General features: G+C 36.0%; 1 protein-coding gene across 3 annotated transcripts in view; it reads left to right on the plus strand.

Annotated features, from left to right (window-relative positions):
- Positions 1 to 17361, plus strand: part of LOC105481683 (RAS like estrogen regulated growth inhibitor) — a 125851-nt gene that overhangs the window by 14361 nt on the left and 94129 nt on the right. For all 3 annotated transcript variants that reach the window (XM_011741393.2, XM_011741398.2, XM_011741392.2), the window contains exon 2: positions 1882 to 2056. In XM_011741393.2, coding sequence (XP_011739695.1) covers positions 1996 to 2056 — 61 coding nt within the window. In that variant the 5' untranslated portion in view covers positions 1882 to 1995. The remainder of the gene's footprint in view (positions 1 to 1881; positions 2057 to 17361) is intronic.

A 17361-nucleotide genomic window follows, 5' to 3' on the forward strand; every position in this document is an offset into this window, starting at 1 on the left:
CACTTTTTCATTATTGAGGATGAAGTAAACAATAGCTAATGTTAATGTTGATTTTTCCTTCCTTCAGAGGAAGCTCTGGCACTTTGAAAATCAGCAAATACAAAACCTTGTTAGGTACAGGATGATAGCTTAAATACATAAGGAAGAAAACAATTGCATGTTAATGTCTTTGTAGAAATACTTTTTCAGAAGGGTTTCCACTTTTTTATTTCTCTCTCTTAAGAAGCTCTTTGTAAAAATTTATAGATGGAAAAAGTCTAGCAGGAACAGTTAACACATTTAGATAACATATTTGTGTTTAAAACGTCTTTACAGACTTGAAAACTGAATGAATTATGAAGACTGATGTGATTAAGTTTAACACGGGTAAAAGTGCAGTGTTGTATTTAGGTTTAAGCCATTGATTGCAAAAGTTCAGAAAGCGGGGGTCTGCAGTCCATGTAAAAGATGTGAGGCTTATTGTGATTGGCTGTGCTACAGTACAGCCATGGTATGCAGATTAACGATAGTGAAAATCTCAGGGAATTTATACTGGGTCAGTTTGTCAGGTCATATCTCAAAGTGGAATGCAGTGGACACCACGTTTTTAAAGTGATTAAGATGTTGAGGAGGCAATGCACATGATGAAAAAGGGAGTAAAGGTCAAAAAAACATAAACGAGAGTGTGCATTCCAGGAAGAACAAGTGGACAGGCTGGGCCTCAAGTTCCTAGAAAAAGGAAGCCTAGGATGGAGCAAGGGTCCAACTAGACACTAGGATCCTTGAACGGTTCTGAGTGAAATAAAAAGTTGACTTATTTTGAGTTATTTCATAGAGAAAAACCAGGACAAATGAGTAGAAGCCACAAGGAGACAGATTAGAGCTCAATATTAGAAAGGCAGTTTCTCCTAATTGGAGAAATGAAGCAGCTTTCAGAAGTAATGAGCCTACCTTTCATACCTGAAAGTGGTAAGTCAGGAATGGAATATGGAATGATTGTTATGTCCTAAGGGAAGATTCTTGCTAGAAGGATGGCTAGAAGATTCCTTCAGATGACCCCCACTCCAGCCCCCACCACCACCAAAGCTCTTTCCAAATTTACATTTCCGTGGTCCTAAGAACCTAGATGTCATTCCTAAAGCACCAAACTAAATAAGATGTGCTTACTTTGTACGTAATGTTATTTCCCAAGTTTTAAGACAGCATTATAAACTAATTTACTTGAAGTCATCATAGAAAAGGAATAATAACTTGGAGCATGGCATTTATTGTTTGTGTACCAGGGCATGGTGCCCAGCAAAATATAAAAATATAATCTACGTATTATATGTTGATTCCTAGAACATGTGTATCTGTATCTGTCACATGACTTCATCATGTGATCAAGTGTGAATTGAGATAAAATTTAACTTTGAGATGCAAAATTGAATTGTGTTGCATTGGAATTGACTAATATGAATGTATATTATTCAACCCAAAGAGACATGAAGAGGCCCAAAAGTGACTTTCTCCATTGCCCCACTGCATGTATTTGTACCCTGAATGTTTACAGATAGATGGTAAATGTGTGTATTCACATACTTTAAGTATTTACTTTCTATTACTACCAAGAATCAATACCTTCATAAAAAAATTTCTTGAGGAAGTACTTTAGAAATGCTATTGTGTGTGATATGCTAATGCATGTTTTAGTACCAACCAGATCAAAATCCAAGTCCTGAATCTACCATTTATTAGCTAAATCATTTACAGTAAGTTACCATAGACTTCTCACAGGATAGTGGTAAAGATCAAACTAGAAAATGTTGATAAAGTGAATGGTGGCTGGCATATACTAGATGCTTAATAAATATTAATTCATTTTCCAGTCTCTTATGAATTCCCAAATTTCTTTTGTTTAAGGATTGTGGACTCTTCCAAGATTTACAATGATATGGTGAATCCAAAGACTGGAACCAAAAAGATTTGCTCAGTGTTTTAGTTTTAACAACAGTAAATTGTCTACCAGCACCCATCATGGCTAAAAGTGCAGAGGTCAAACTGGCAATATTTGGGAGAGCAGGCGTGGGCAAGTCAGGTAAGATTTTCACTGTGGTTGTTGTAGTGTGTGTGTGTGGGTGACTGTGTTTCTTTATTATCGTTTCTTGGGATTGGTCAGGTGGGTAGCTGATATTTCTCCTATGCTCATTTGTTACTCTTTTAGATAAAGTCTCTTCATCTAGAACTTTTAGTTTGCCTAATTGACTGTTATATATCCTTTTGCTTATTTATGTTGAAGTAGCTTTGCTGATAACACACAGATAATGGATATATCAGAGGTCTTGGCATTCTGATTTTTAACAACCTCCAAAGAAATCAGATCTTGGAAATTATAAAATACATACTTGTGCTTTTCTCTATGTATGCAATCTTGAGGGACTGAGTTTACATATCATTCATTTTTATATTCTCAGCAAACAGCCCAGTGTCAAGCATGTGTTAGGTGCTTTAAAAATGCTTAAGTGAATCTAGCTTTATCAGAAGCAGAATTGCATTATTGCCCAACACTTGAAAATCCTGAGGATTCCTGAAACTTTAGGAGTGCATGCCCTTAAGCAAGATAGCTATTGCGAATCCCTCTGCAGTGAATTTAAATTAGCAAGTTCTGGCTAACATCAGTAATTCAGAGACTTTGTTCCCCATCTGAGAAATCACTAGCAGACCTTTAAGATTAAGGGTGAAATGGTGGAAGTGAAAAATGTATCTAATATCTAGTTTGAAAAATATATCTTCGATCTTACAATTAAAGAATTCCAAAGTCGAGGTTGCTAAAATATTAGGGCAGCATGACCTTTCAGGGTAACCTCTTGCCTTAGTCTCTTACTGGAGGAAGGAACCATAATTAACTGTACACAGAGCTTTTGGTTCTCAGGAAAGGACTCAAACAGATATCTGGTAGGTGCATGTTTGTAGAGGGAAACCTGTTTGGAAATAAGCTGTATAATCCAATACATTAGGTAATCCACAAAAATCTTAGACAAATACACATAATAGCTTTTTAATTCTGTGACCAACCTTTCTTTTGTAACCTGCTTCTGGTTTAATTTCAGCAGTAATCTTCCCTCTTCTAAGTCTCTGTCTCTTCTTTTTCTTTTATTTTTTTCAAGAGTATTCTTTCCTGCTACCACCCTTTTCTTCTGTTTGCTGTTTGCTCTTGCCTCTGGCAGAAACCACGCAAGGAAAATAGATAGTTGGCAAGGCTAAGAACCTGCCAGCCTTCACACGACTGAAGATAGTTAAACTCCTCCCTGTTAATCTCCTCAGTGTTTTCTAATGGCGTGAGAACCTAATTTCCGTAGCTGGTGGAAGGATCTGGAGAATGAGGAAATGATTCCCGTGAATGGAGGATGGAGGGAAGGGAGTGTGGGAGAAGAGGCACACTGCCAGCAAGAGCTTGTCTAACTCCTTGTGAGTGCAGGGTCCAGGCTTGAGGCTGACCGTTTATTCCTTCATTCCAGACTTCTCATGGGCAATAAGGGAAGGAGATTTTTAAAAACCTTGTATCGTTTGTTAAAATAACCTACATGCGATTTAAGAAGTCAAACATAAAAAAAAAAAAAACTCAGATGAGAGAACCACATAGCTGTACGTGTGTCCATTCATTTCCCATCTTCATGATCTCAGAGCACGCTGGGTGTCTCCTGTCAAGGCTCATGCATCAGCCTGAGCTGGGACACCTGTTTTCATTGCCTTTCCCCACATGGTTTCAATTATTCCTCTCATTCTCACCTGACCATTTTTCCTTACGCATTTCTTTGTCCACTACTTCATCTTTTTCTTTTCTTCAAGCTTATTGAATATGAGTTCTTCCCTTACTGTCTTATCTGTTTTTTTATTCTCCCATTCATTACTTAAAACATAGCCATCTTCTGTTATAACCACGCTCCTGAAACTGCTTTTGCTAACGTCACTACCAAACAATAACCAACACATCTAATGATCATTTTCCAGTGCTGATCTTCTTAGACTTCTTTCTCTCATCACACCAATGCTTATTCTCTCCTGAAATTCCTTCCTTCCCAGGCTCCCATGACATCACACTCTTTGGCTTTGCTGCTCTCTCTCCATTGCTCCTAACTAGCTGTTTTCATGGTTTGCTCTTCATCTGCCCACTTCTCAAAGTTGAAGCTTCCAGGGTTCTAGGTATCATCTTCCTGTGTCCTTAACTCCATACACTGCCGCTAGAAGTGCAACTCATACCCAGAGCTGAAGATAACACCTGCACAGGGAGATCAAATTCTGCTGAACTTAATTTTATTTTATGTAACATGCACAGGTTGAAATTGCTCACTAAGTTTCTTTCCAACTCTAACAACATTCAAATCTTCTTTGGACTGTTTTCTCTATTTGCCTTAAATACATTCCACCATTTGTGTTTATTTTCATTTAGGTGAAAATGACAATGACGGACTACATACCTTTAACAATTGCCTTTTTGTCTGTCATCTGTAAACAGACAGTGTTTTCCTTTTTCAACATTAAATTATTTTTCTGAGACCTGTAACTGCACCTCACATTTTAAAAGCAGCACTTGTTTGATGCATGGGTGACAATTGTGAAGCCTTTTTCCATAGTTCAGTGAAAACGACTACAGACTACTTCATATCTACCAATTTGATTTTAAGACACTAGGTCTCCTTCTGTCACTCAGGCTGGAGTGCAGTGGCATGATCATAGCTTTCTGCAGCCTCCAACTCCTGGACTCAAGGGATCCTCCCACCTCAGTCTCCCCAGTAAGTAGGACGACAAGTGTGTGCTACCACGCCTGGCTCATATGCAACCATTTTGAAAATAGACTACAACAATATTGAATTTATGTTGATTCTAATTCTTTGTGAATATGGCTATTTGATGTCTCTGCCTCATCATTGTATCACGCATTTCTCTTTCTACTGCAGAGGCTTTAACAATCTTATAGGTAATTTTTCCTTGTTTAAGTCTGCAAGAAATTATACCTGTTGGAATGTAATTCAGTAACTCTTCACTGAATTGTTTCAGAGGCTTCACGTCTTCCTTGTCCCCTCTACTTTCCTCACACTTAATACCAGTAGGAATTGAGGATAAACAAGACTTTATTGCCCATTTGCTAACAAGGAGTCGTATGGCTTGAAATCAGGAGTGCGAGCTTTTGTTAGCCCTGTGAACTTGGCAACTTTGGCAAGTTACTTAACCTGTCAATTTCTTCAACTATGAAAAACATATAATAGCACGTCAGTTGTTACTAGGATTGAATGAGTTGTTACATGCAAGTGTTCCTGGCACATTGCAAATGCTCAAAATTAGCTTATATTATTATAATTTGTTAAGGTATGCTTTTTTAATTTGTAAGTTCCACAGTGAAAACATACAATTAAAGATATACTTGCGTTCAAGTGAGTATTTTGGTTTTCACTAAGTCAGACAGCTTATAAGGTAAAAACTCCATATCCCTGCTCAGCATACCCTGAACACACACACACACGCAAACACACACACATACTTTCTCTCTTTTTCTCTTTCTTAAACCTAAAATCTGGTTAATGTCAATTATAGCTTGACTACAGATGATCGTAACAATACTTCATATGGCTTATATTTAATCTTGTAAAAAGCCAGAAATATGTTAGTGTCACCAATAAATTAACACCTTTAAATGTGAAAGTGCTTCTGGTATGTGGCAGATGGCTTCCTAAGCCCAGGTGATAGATAGGCCCTCTATATTTAAAACAGAATTTAACATTTACCAGAACTTTTTCATTGACAGTTTGACCATAGACTTGTCAGCAGAGGCAAAATTTAATAGTGTGCTTATTACTAAGGAGTACTGATAAAACATGTGAGGGATGCGTGTATGTGCACACACATGTGTGTAATATGTAAGTATTTACATGGTCTGCTGTACTGGGGGAATTCTTGTTCCTTCTAATTGTATCTTGCAGTTCGGTCTTCAAGTGAGCTTGCGGGCATAGGGATAGTACGGTGAACTCTATGGGGACGCTGCAAAGTGTAGGGTCATGATTTCCCAGCCCTTCCTATCTTTTGTTGCCCCAGCCGGGTAAACATTTACTTTCATTGGCTAAGGGTGAAGCATTAATAATGTGGCATGCAGGGCACAGATTTCCTTGTGTGCATCAGCCTATATATTGACAAGCTCCAAGTAATTAAAGTGATAGGACTTGCCGATAAGCCTAGAATGCACACGTTTTTATTTCAGTGCTTCTTGTAGTTGTATTATTCAAATTCGTAGTAAGTGTGGGAGGGGGCTGATAGAGAAACAACTGAAATTGTAAATTTAGTTTCACAGTTGACATTCTCATTTTAGAACTGAAATATTGTGTGCCACTGCTAACTATATTGCTTGAAAGGGCTAGCTAGTCTCAAAGTTAATTGAGTAATGCTATCCTGTAATTCAAAAGCCAATTGGTGCACTCATCCATGAAGGCTTAAGTTCATAGACTCAGATTGCTAGGCTATAAACTGGGTGCCAAAAACAAGCTTGTGATATTTTTTTCTGTGGCACAAAGAGAAGCGATTTTTCATCCTATTTTTTGTTCTTGCCTGCTTTATTCTCTGTCAATTATAAAAAAAAATTTTTAAAGCTTTTTTCATCTTATTTTCAAGTGGGACAGGGACTATTCTAATTATAAATGTGACTTTTAAGATAACCACCAAAACCTGCTTTAAAATATATGTATACTTCAGACTGAGATATATGTATGAGATCTCATATATATAAAATAAAAAAACAGAAACATCAGTCGCATCTCCGGTAGATCAATTTTCTTACGCTATAGAACTACCTTTTGTGTTTTAGAACTTTTTCTCTACTTAAGTAGCTATATACCAATTTTTCCCCTTCTTCAGGCTGAATGGCATAGTATGATGCTTTTCGAACATTGTTTTCAAAGTACATCTAATAAGAGAAAGAAAGATCTAGGGGGTTTGGGATATGTAAACATCTCAGAATCATGTAAGCATTTTGCATGTTTTATAGTTATATAAAATGTATGCAAAACTTACTATGAATTCCTAATATATCTGTTTGTTTAAACATAAAAACAATCTTCCCTAAAACTCAGTGACTAAAATGGACTTTTCAGGAAGACATAACAAGTTTATTTGTGGCTCTAATATCACATAGGTTTCAGGTCCACTTGAGGACCACAGGTATAAGAAGTAGCCTCGGCTGTGCATACCATGTGAACGTGAAGACAGACAACAACGCTGTATCTCAGTTTTTACCTCCTTGAGGACCCATTAAACTTTTGGAGCATTATTTTCTAAGATTCTATGTATTTTTCACCATCAATCACAGATTTTTGTTTTATTTTTCGTTGACAAATAGTAACCGTAAATATTTATGGGATATAATTTGATGTTTTGATACATATATGCATTATGGAATGATCAAACCAGGTGAATTAGCATATCCATCCCCTCAATTGTCATTTCTTTATGGTTAGAATATTTCAAATCCTGTCCGTCAGCAATTTTGAAGTGTACAATACATTATTATGAAGTATGGTCACCATGCTGTGCAACAGATCACCAGAACTTCTTCCTCCTGTGTAACTGAAACTTTGTACCCTATGACCAATGCCCCCATTTGGCCCATTGATACCTCTCCCAGTGACGTTAACCACCATTCCACTCTCTGTGTCTATGAGTTTGACTTTTTTAGATTCCACATATCAGTGAGATCATATGGTATTTGTTTCTCTGGGCCAGCCTTATTTCACTTAGCGTAATTTCCTCTATGTGGTTGGAAATTATAGAACTTTCTGCTTTGTTAAGGCTGAATAGCATTCCATAGTGTGTGTGTGTGTGTGTGTGTGTGTGTGTGTGTGTATGAGTGTGTGTGTATATATATATACACATATACATACACACATATATATATATAAAAATATAAAATGACGTTTTAAAATCCATTCATCCATTAATGGGCATTAAGTTGTTTTCATATCTTGGCTATTGTGAAAAATTCTGCAGTGAACGTGGGAGTGTAGACATAAGATTACATAATCTTTATGGTAAATTTGCTAAAAACATTAATCAAGATAAGCAAAAAGGGCAGATTATGCTTCCCTCTGCCCATGTGGATGCGGAGCTTGCATGGCCCCTTAACACATGTGTGTATATAAAGAAGCTTTTCCTAGTTGGTTTATGAAATTGAAGGATTACCAGAAATGCGGCCTATTGATTCCTTGCGTAGTTGGTGGTTAGAGGAATAATTGTTTTTTAAAGAACTGGACCAAAGGGAGGGAGGTGGTTTTGAGACAAGTTTGGATGTGTTTAGAAGAGCCTTTCTGTTGTCCTAAAATATAGTGCTCTGGTTACCTGTGGCTTTACAGCATTTGTCTCTTCCTTCACCTGCAAAGACAGAAAAGCGAAAAGAGGCAAACAGCCTAGATGTGTCAATTGTAATTTGTTTTTTCTACCCCAAGACCAATGAAACCATGTTTTCAAATTGCAGGTGTATGCCCATGTATATGTATAAAAGGCAGACCTCTGTGCAATTTATAAGTCATTGTTGACCTTTCTTGTATGCCCAGGAAGTAAAAAGAGAAATGGTGCTTAAGATGGCATAGGAAAATAGAAGTAAATAAAAAACTAGAAAAAAATGAAAATTAATTGTTACTGGTAGGTGGCTAAGTACTTTGCAGGTCGACAATGACCATTTCTTAGTTAAGGCTTTTCTCTTAAGAAAAATATAATTGGGGGGAAAACAATACTGGAAAACAAAACAAAACAAAATCAAGAATTATTTTTCAAAGCCAAAAGGGCGTATCTCTGTTCTTGCTTTTTTTATTGGAATATATTATTAAAATTCAATTGTCCTTTATTTTAAACTAATGGCTAATTTATTCATTGAAATGTTTCTGTAGTTAAATACTAGCTATCTATTAATTCCATTTTGATCTCGACTTGTTTTCTTGGCAACTTGAAAAGACTAACTTTAAATGGAGGGAAGAAAATTTTAAATCATCCTTGTAATTCCTCTTTTTATTCCTGGTATTTCTCCAACTTATGGGTTTGCGGAAATCAGCCAGATTTTCAACGTGGTACTGGCCTTGAAGCCAAAATTCCAGTGCAAATGCATGTCTGTTGCTACAGCTGCCTTTGAAAATTGATGTGGTTTCAGAAAAACAGCCATAATTTCTTCCATCCCATAGAAAATGAGTTGCTATATTGTAAAGGCCAGGCAGTCTGAAATAGATAATTTCAGCATGAATAAACAAATATGTAAAGCTTATCCATACATATGAGAGATACATGTGAGAGAGATCTTTGGCGAGATCACCCAGCTTGTTGGTGCTAGAGCCAAGTCTAGAATTCCAGTCTATGACTCAACGCAAGGCTCTTGCAACTTTGCTATCAAAGGTTTTCATTTTGTATCATTCAGTTATTTTCCATATCTCCTCAGATATTTTATATTAGGAAATGAAATGACCATTAGAATTTTATCATACAAACTTTGTAAAACCTGATGGATCTTGTTTTTATAAGAAATTCACAGTAACCAATAAATAACCGATGCATGGCAAAGCCCTCTGGGAGTACCAGGTGCATTACTAACCAAAATAGCCAAAATTCTCAGCAACTTTTATATAAAAGAGTGTTCTCCTGTGATGCAGTATTCTATTTCTTATAGCCTCGGATCAAGTGTTAAAAAAAAAAACAAAACTGGTGAATCATCTTTTGCTAAAGAATGTGTTCCTCATTGTTATGTAAATAGCCTACCTTACACTGTGTCCTGTCCTTATGATCTGATAGTAAAGAAGCACACAATTGACTGTAAAGATTGAGATTAAAACCTCATTTTAATTTCATCCTTATCTCCTTGTATTCATCTGCCCAATGATGGATTCATTTGTTCTTTTTCAATTTTTACAGAATGCAGGTAAAATTTTTACAGAATGCATTTTACCAAATGAAATTATGGCACTGAAGGTACTTTGAAAAATTACAAGTCTGATACAAATGTGGGCTTAATACTAAGGTTCTGTTATTATTGATCTGCATCCATTTTTTTTCCCTTATGTTTCTTAACATTTGTGTTTGGAGAAGCAGCATGGTGAACTCTTTGGCTGTCTACTACTGAAGGCCAGATGAATACACTCAGTCCAGCAGTTGGCTGTTTGTGTTCCTCCATGGACTGCCCAACAGGGAGGAATGTGACAGCATATCCAGAGGTTGTAGTTTCAATACCTTAGGAAGTTTTGGTTTCAAATATGTCACATGAAGAGACATTGAGTTGATTTTTTTTTTTAAGTATCAGTATGTAAAGTGGGTAGTCGAAAAGGAGAGGAGGGTTTAGGACAATAACTTAGGCTTATGCCTTATCGGAGAAGGGAACATGGTGTGTTCATATAATGTTTTAATAATCAAATCTTATCTTTATATAAAAGAAAGCTTTAAAACATTTTAATATTTTTGATAGAGTTTTCAGTTAACATATATGTACATGTATATGTATGTGTGTGTATTTATCTATTTCTCTACAGTCTTAAAATATAGTTTTATTCATTCAGTTGTTCATTCAACAAGTATCTGTTGAGCACCAATTTTGTGTTCAAGAAGAGCTGGTCTGGTACCCCTGCATATCATGCAGGATCCATGTATCTACCAAAAAGGCAAAGCAGTAGCTGTTTCTGTTCATTACACCTCTAGAGCCTCATGCAGTATTTGACACATACTAGGACTTAATAAATAAATGAAACATTTGAATTAGACTATGTTGTCTAGTTTGGCACACGTGCTTTAAAACTGTATCAAGGGTCATATGTTTTAAACAGCCTCCTTATTATGACCAAAGTGGTTTCCTTGCCTGAACTTGACTGTCTCCAGTGACAGGAATGCAACATGACCGGAAGTAAATCATTCTTGCACATCCGCCTTTGCACAACTGTATCAGTCAGGGTTCCCCAGGGAAACACAACCAATAGAATACACACACTTACATTCATTCATTCAAAGGAATTGTCTCTTTTGATTGTGGCAGCTGGCAAGACTGAAATCTCTAAGGTTGGCAGGATGGAAACTCAGGCAGGAGATAATGTTGCAGTCTTAAGGCAGAATTTCTTCTGCTCTAGGAAACCTCAGTTTTTTCATTTAAGGCCTTCCAAGAACTGGGTGAGGCCCACCCATATTATCAGGGGTAGTCTCCTTTACTACTATCAGTCTAATGATATTAACTACATAGACAAAACCCTTACATTAGTGTTTGTGTTCCTCCATGGACTGCCTAACAGGGAGGAATGTGACAGCATATCCGGAGGTTGTAGTTTCAATGCCTTAGGAATTTTTGGTTTCAAATATGTCACATGAAGAGTGTTGGAATAAAATTATTCCAACAGTTCTTCCTGTTTGTTGCTTTTCCTTCTTTGGAACCAAAGGATTTTCTGTAGCTTGTAGGCATTGACTTTAACTTTATCCCCTCAGTGTCACATAGAGCATGATAAATCCCTCTTCTTATGACAGCCCTTCACAAAATTGAATATAGCCAGCATGCCTTGACTCATGCCTGAGTCTCTTCTTCTATAGTCTAGCTACAAAGAGTCTCTTAGTTTACCCCCATGAGGTCATAGCATCATCCTTTCTCTTTTGCTCTACAATGCACTCCATGAAATGTGGACCTGAAATTGAAGACAGACATTTCAGATGTGGTGTACCCAGAACAGATCAGAGCATAACTGTGATTTTGCTTCTAGATCCTTTATTTCTGCTGAGGCATCCTAAGGTCACTGTTGGTTTCAGGATGAGAGACAACATGATGTTGGCTCATGGGGAGTTTATTGCAAATGGAGACTGTTTTTTTTTTTTTTTTTTTAATGTATGTCATTGCTGAGCCAAACCTTCCCCAATCTGTACCTGAGCAATGCGTGTATGTTTCACCCAGGTATAGATGTTTATTTTCATTCTCTTAAGTATTATTTTGTTAGATTTAATCAATTATCCTGGCGCATCAGGAGCCTTTTGGATCCAGCATGTCTGTTATCCCTCCCCACTTTCTATCATCTGGAAATGTTTGTTTTGGAACATTATAGACCCTTGTGACACTCTCATTGAATCACAGAATTTTCCACTTTGGTATTATTTAGCTCATTGAGACGATGAGATATTCTAGTGAAATTATGTCACTTTTTGGATAACTTACAACTGGTTAACAAAAACATAGGTCTTTGGTTCTTGGTGTAGGCACGTTAACACTGTATCACATTGCTTCTGTGGTCAGTAAATAACTTCTGTTTAGGAGATTTGCCATAACCAAGGTGAGCTGGGGAGAAGCCTCACAGTTATAATCTCCTGCTTAATATTATATTTTATGTCTCTTGTTTCTCTCTGCCATGCTTTTCTTAGGAATTAAGACACATTGCTACAGAAAGTGCATAACAGTGATCAACCATTATTGGCCCAAATATCTATCCTATGCAGAAACTCATTTCCCAGGCATTTGTTCCAAGATATGTATGAATACTTTTGTACTAAAATGGCTGAATTTATGTGATTTAGCACTGCTGCTGCAAACCAAACCAGAGCTGAGTTTGGAAATGTATTTTTTTATTGGATTATAACAGTTGATATCAAACTTTACCATGCCTCGGGATCACCAGCAGGGCTTGTTAAAATGTATGTTTCAGGACCCCACCTTCAGAGATTCTGATTCAGTAGGTCTGCACTGAGGCCAGAGAATTTGTATTTCTAACAAGTTCTTCAGTGATGCTGATGCTGCTAATCTAGGGCCCACACTTTGGGAATCATTGTGTTAAGTTTGCTGAGTACTCAATTTCCATTTGAGGCATGTGTTTTCAGCTTCAGAAAATCGTATCACTTTTTGTGAGCTGCACATTCAGTGCATTGAGTGCCAGGCCCTGTTGGCTGTATACTGACACTGTAGTAATAAAACAAGGAGCTGTCTACCTTCATGGAGTTCACATTCTAGTGAGAATAGACTACGTGAGTAAAAAAATATTCTGTGGGCCAGAGCACATGGGAAGCTTTCCTGCGGTTCCTTAAAACTAGAACTTTTTGTTTACATCATAGAAGGGTGAATTTTGTTTAAAAATAAAATGTAAGCCTCAACAATTGTGACAGGGTGAACTTTGATTTTCAGATGATACTTTGTGCTATTTGATAATAGTGGGAATGGATTGAGCTAGATTGCATGGTAAGTGTTTGGGGATTAAACATATAGTCTATGTCCCTGTTACAAATTTTCTGCTGATAGAAACTAAGTAGCCGTATAGGAGTTGAACCCATAACCTTGAGCTTATTGACACCTTGCTCCATATAGTTAAGTTTTAGATAAAACCAAATTAAAGTCAGATTGTTTTTCTTTCCCCAGTATTTGGAAAAATGATTTTAAATTGCTCTTTGATGGTGGCATTTATAAAACTTATGCAATGGTAAATAGAATGAACAGCAGTGTTGATTGAAGTTCCTAAGTTTCCACTGTTTTAGGTACAAAGATAACATCTTTTCCTCAATGATGCATTTCCTGTTTTTTGAATCTTTAAAAAATTTCTTTCTTGTTTTGTGCCATTGGACTAATTTAAGAGGTGAAGTCCAAAAGAAAAAGTACGAATAAAAAATGGTGACTATTTGTCTGAAAAGTAATTGAGTTATTTTTGCAGTAAGAACCCCATAAATTACAACTGAATCTAACAACTGAGCCAGCTTCCTAGTCATTTGGAAGCACATGTTGAGTTTGATGGTTTAATGGAAGACTCAACCACACATGGTAGTATGAATAATAGTGATCTGTTCTAAAGCCTGGGACTTTTTTTCCATTCAAATATTTCGTATCTTAAATCTACTTTTTAGCGGTGCTCCGAAAGGGGTAAAATCAAGAACACAGTACATTTGAGTCTTCAGGTCCCACAATTTCTTATGTCTCTCACTTTTCAGTTTATAAATATTTATTAAAATCCTACTGTGTTCCCAATTCTTCCACCCTTTCTTCAGTCCTCCCCCTATAAGCCCAATAAAATGCTAATATTTGTGAGAGAAGTTCAAAGAACTATGTAAAATTTTTCTTGTCCTCAGGGACCATAGTGTTTTCCTGAGTATGTATAACTTACAATTCAAAATCAGCCAGTGATAGTATGTGTTCAGCAGAATAAATGATTTTTACAACTTTTTATATTGAAATAATTTTAGATAATTATAGAGTTGCAAAAATAATAGAGAGTTCCTGTGTACCCTACACCTAATTCCCCTCAGTGATGATATCTTACATGATCACAATGCATTAGCAAAACAAGAAGATTGATGTAGATACACAATTAAGCTACAGATCCTAGAATTACTGCTTTTTGACTCAATTCAGGCCCAAGGCCTATTTGAAAATACAACTAGGAAAGGATAGAGAAGGAGAAACTTTAAGAAATGGTAGAGCTCATCATGAGTTTTTAAGAAGTGAAATTTGGTAAGCTATTTATTATCAGAAATGTACATCTTTTGTTATGTGCAACTTAGCTATTTAAATTATATGTAACCAAGTTTAAGCTATTTTGTTCTGGCCATAAATGCTATAGGAGTCAATAGGAAGAAGAAAAATCAGTGAGAAATACTTGGGGAGGCCTTTAGGGAGGCAGTAAGTTTGAAATACTGTAAGTTCAGTGGGATTTTTATGGGAAGGAGTGGAAAAGCTTTTCCTCTTATTTATTGTGTTTCAAAATTATATTATCTTCATAGCAATTCACATGTTATTAATGTTGGAATTAGAAGGAGAAAAAGACCAATGTCATGAAGCTTTTCCTCTATTTTGTTTCTAGGGGCTTTATAGTTCCAGGTTTTACATTTAAGTCTTTAATCCATTTTAGTTGATTTTTTTGGTGTAAGATAGAGGTCCAGTTTCATCCTTTTGCACATGAATGTTCAGTTTTCTCAACACCATTTTTTGCAGACACTATCCTTTTTCTATTGTGTATTCTTGGTGCCTTTACTGAAGATCAGTTGACCATATGTGTGGGTTTATTTCTGGGCTCTCTATTTTGTTCCATTGGTCTATGTGCCCATTTTATGCCAATATGATACTGTTTTGATTACTATAGCATTGTAATATAGTTTGAAATCAGGAAATGTGATGCCTCCAAGTTTGTTCTTACTTGAAATTGCGTTGGCTATTCTGGATCTTTTATTGTTCCATATAAACTTTAGAATTATATTTTCTATTTCTGTAAGAAATAAAAACTTGTATTTTGGTGGGAATAGCAGTGAATATGTAGGTTTCTTTGTGTAGGATGAACATTTTAACATTATAAGTCTTCCAATTCATTAACACAAAATGTCTTTCTATTTATTTGTATCTTCCTTAATGTCTTTTATCAATGTATTATAGTTCTCAAGTTTCCTTGTGTTCCTTTCCCTTTTGTGTCTGTTTTATATGTCTGTGTGTATATTAAGAGCACTTGACATGAGATCTCATGATATTAGCATCTCATTTACCATAAGCCAACCATTGCCATGGTACTTCACACATATGAACTCATAAATTGATCAGAACTACGTTATGTATTCACCTTGTTCTTATAGATGAGAAGATTGAGGTCCAAAGTAAGTAAGTAAGTTGCCCACGATCTTACAGGCAGTGATGGGATTTCAGTAGAGCTAGTATTCAACTCAGGCAATTTGGCTCCAGTGTCTGATTTGATTCTAGTACTCTAAAAATTTCTAACAAAATGCCAAGTACATTGTAGGCACTCAACAAATATTTTCTTCCCTTCTCCCTCCCTTGTCCTCTCTTCCATGTTACTTAGGAATACTCATTTAATCAGTATCCATGAAAAGTACTTAACCTGAACCATTGCTAGAAAAAAATGAGGAACCAGAATGGAGGAAACTGTGATTAAACTACTAAAATATCTTATGGCCTTACATTATATTGTTAGTCAACTCAGTTTTAAAAATAATATTTTTCTTCCAAATTTTGCCTATGATTTCATGTTAAAACCTCTTATTTGGCTTTCAGGGCCCAGCAGTATGTGAAGGAAGTGTTAAGGGAGGAGGATGGAAATTGTAAAGGAAGATAGAAGAGCGTAATGTTTAATATGTAAAAAATGCGAAGCGTGTCAAATATCCTCAGTGAAAAGGGAGGGTACATTAATAATTTGACCTGGCATAACCCCAGAAGCAAAACTCAGAAGCCTTTTAAAAACACAAGAGTACTAACATGTCAACATTAAGGAAAATATATAGTCAAGTCGGAATTTTTAAATGATGATATGTGTTCAAAATATTGGATTGCAGACATTTTCTTCATTATTCATCGCAATAGGAGGATGTTTTATTCTTCACTAAAATACAAGATGTTCTTGTGAACCAAATAACTGGAAGAATCAAGCCCCTACAAAGGGCAAAATGCCAGGAGGCTTCAAACATTTTGTGAGGGCAGATTGAGTAGAATTGGATCCCATCAGATAACTGGAGATCTTTTATCTGCTATGAACAATTCATGACTTCTAGGTCAATAAATATCGTTAAAAACGGTGATGCTTTTTATAAATGCAAGGGATCACTGTCATTTATGGTTGCTATGTTTTAATTCTGTAATTGATTATTCAGAATTACATGATGATGCTTTTTGGATGAATGATTGGCACACATAGCTTTGATGAAAAACTGGAAACTTTACTATACAGTTTTCTCAGGTCATTTTTTCAGGTTCAGTAGAAAGGAAGTTTTGTTCACTACAAATTAAAAAATTCCTCAAGCCAAGCATCACTAAGAAAACATGAGCTCTCGTAAATGTGTCTTATTTAAAGTATGATGAAACAAGATTTTAAAAATTTTCTTGAATTATGCAATGTAGTATTGCCATAGTTTTCAGTAAGTAAACATTTCTCTCTTGGTCATCTGCAGAGTATTCATTATAGTCTCCCAAATACCTTTGTCTATTCAGCCAAGTTTATTCTGTTTGTGCACTTTGTGTGGCGTTACAATATTGTTCCCGGTATTAATGTGTTTTATTTCTAACATGTATTGGTAAGAATGGCCCAAAAATTACTGTAAAATAATTTTTTTTACAATGAAAGAATTTCATTTTGTAGAGAAGCAAATGCAAACGTACTAAAAGAAAGGAACTGCCAAGAAATCTGAAATTTATTTTAATCTTAGAATGCTTTTTCTATAAAGGTGCATTGGTACAGGTAGAAATAATAATAAACTTCTAAGGCACTAAAGACACTACACTAACTGCTATATTAAATTATATAATGTTCAAATCCCCACTGCCATTTGATGAATGCATATATATGAGTGAGTGCATGTGTGTGTGCGTCTGTGTGTCTGTGTCTATATGTATGTTGGCTAAAACTACTATCCTAGAAAATCAGAACCTAAACCATCTATGGATTTTGA

Source organism: Macaca nemestrina, chromosome 10, assembly GCF_043159975.1.
Source record: "Macaca nemestrina isolate mMacNem1 chromosome 10, mMacNem.hap1, whole genome shotgun sequence".
In the NCBI taxonomy this organism is placed as follows: Eukaryota; Metazoa; Chordata; class Mammalia; order Primates; family Cercopithecidae; genus Macaca; species Macaca nemestrina.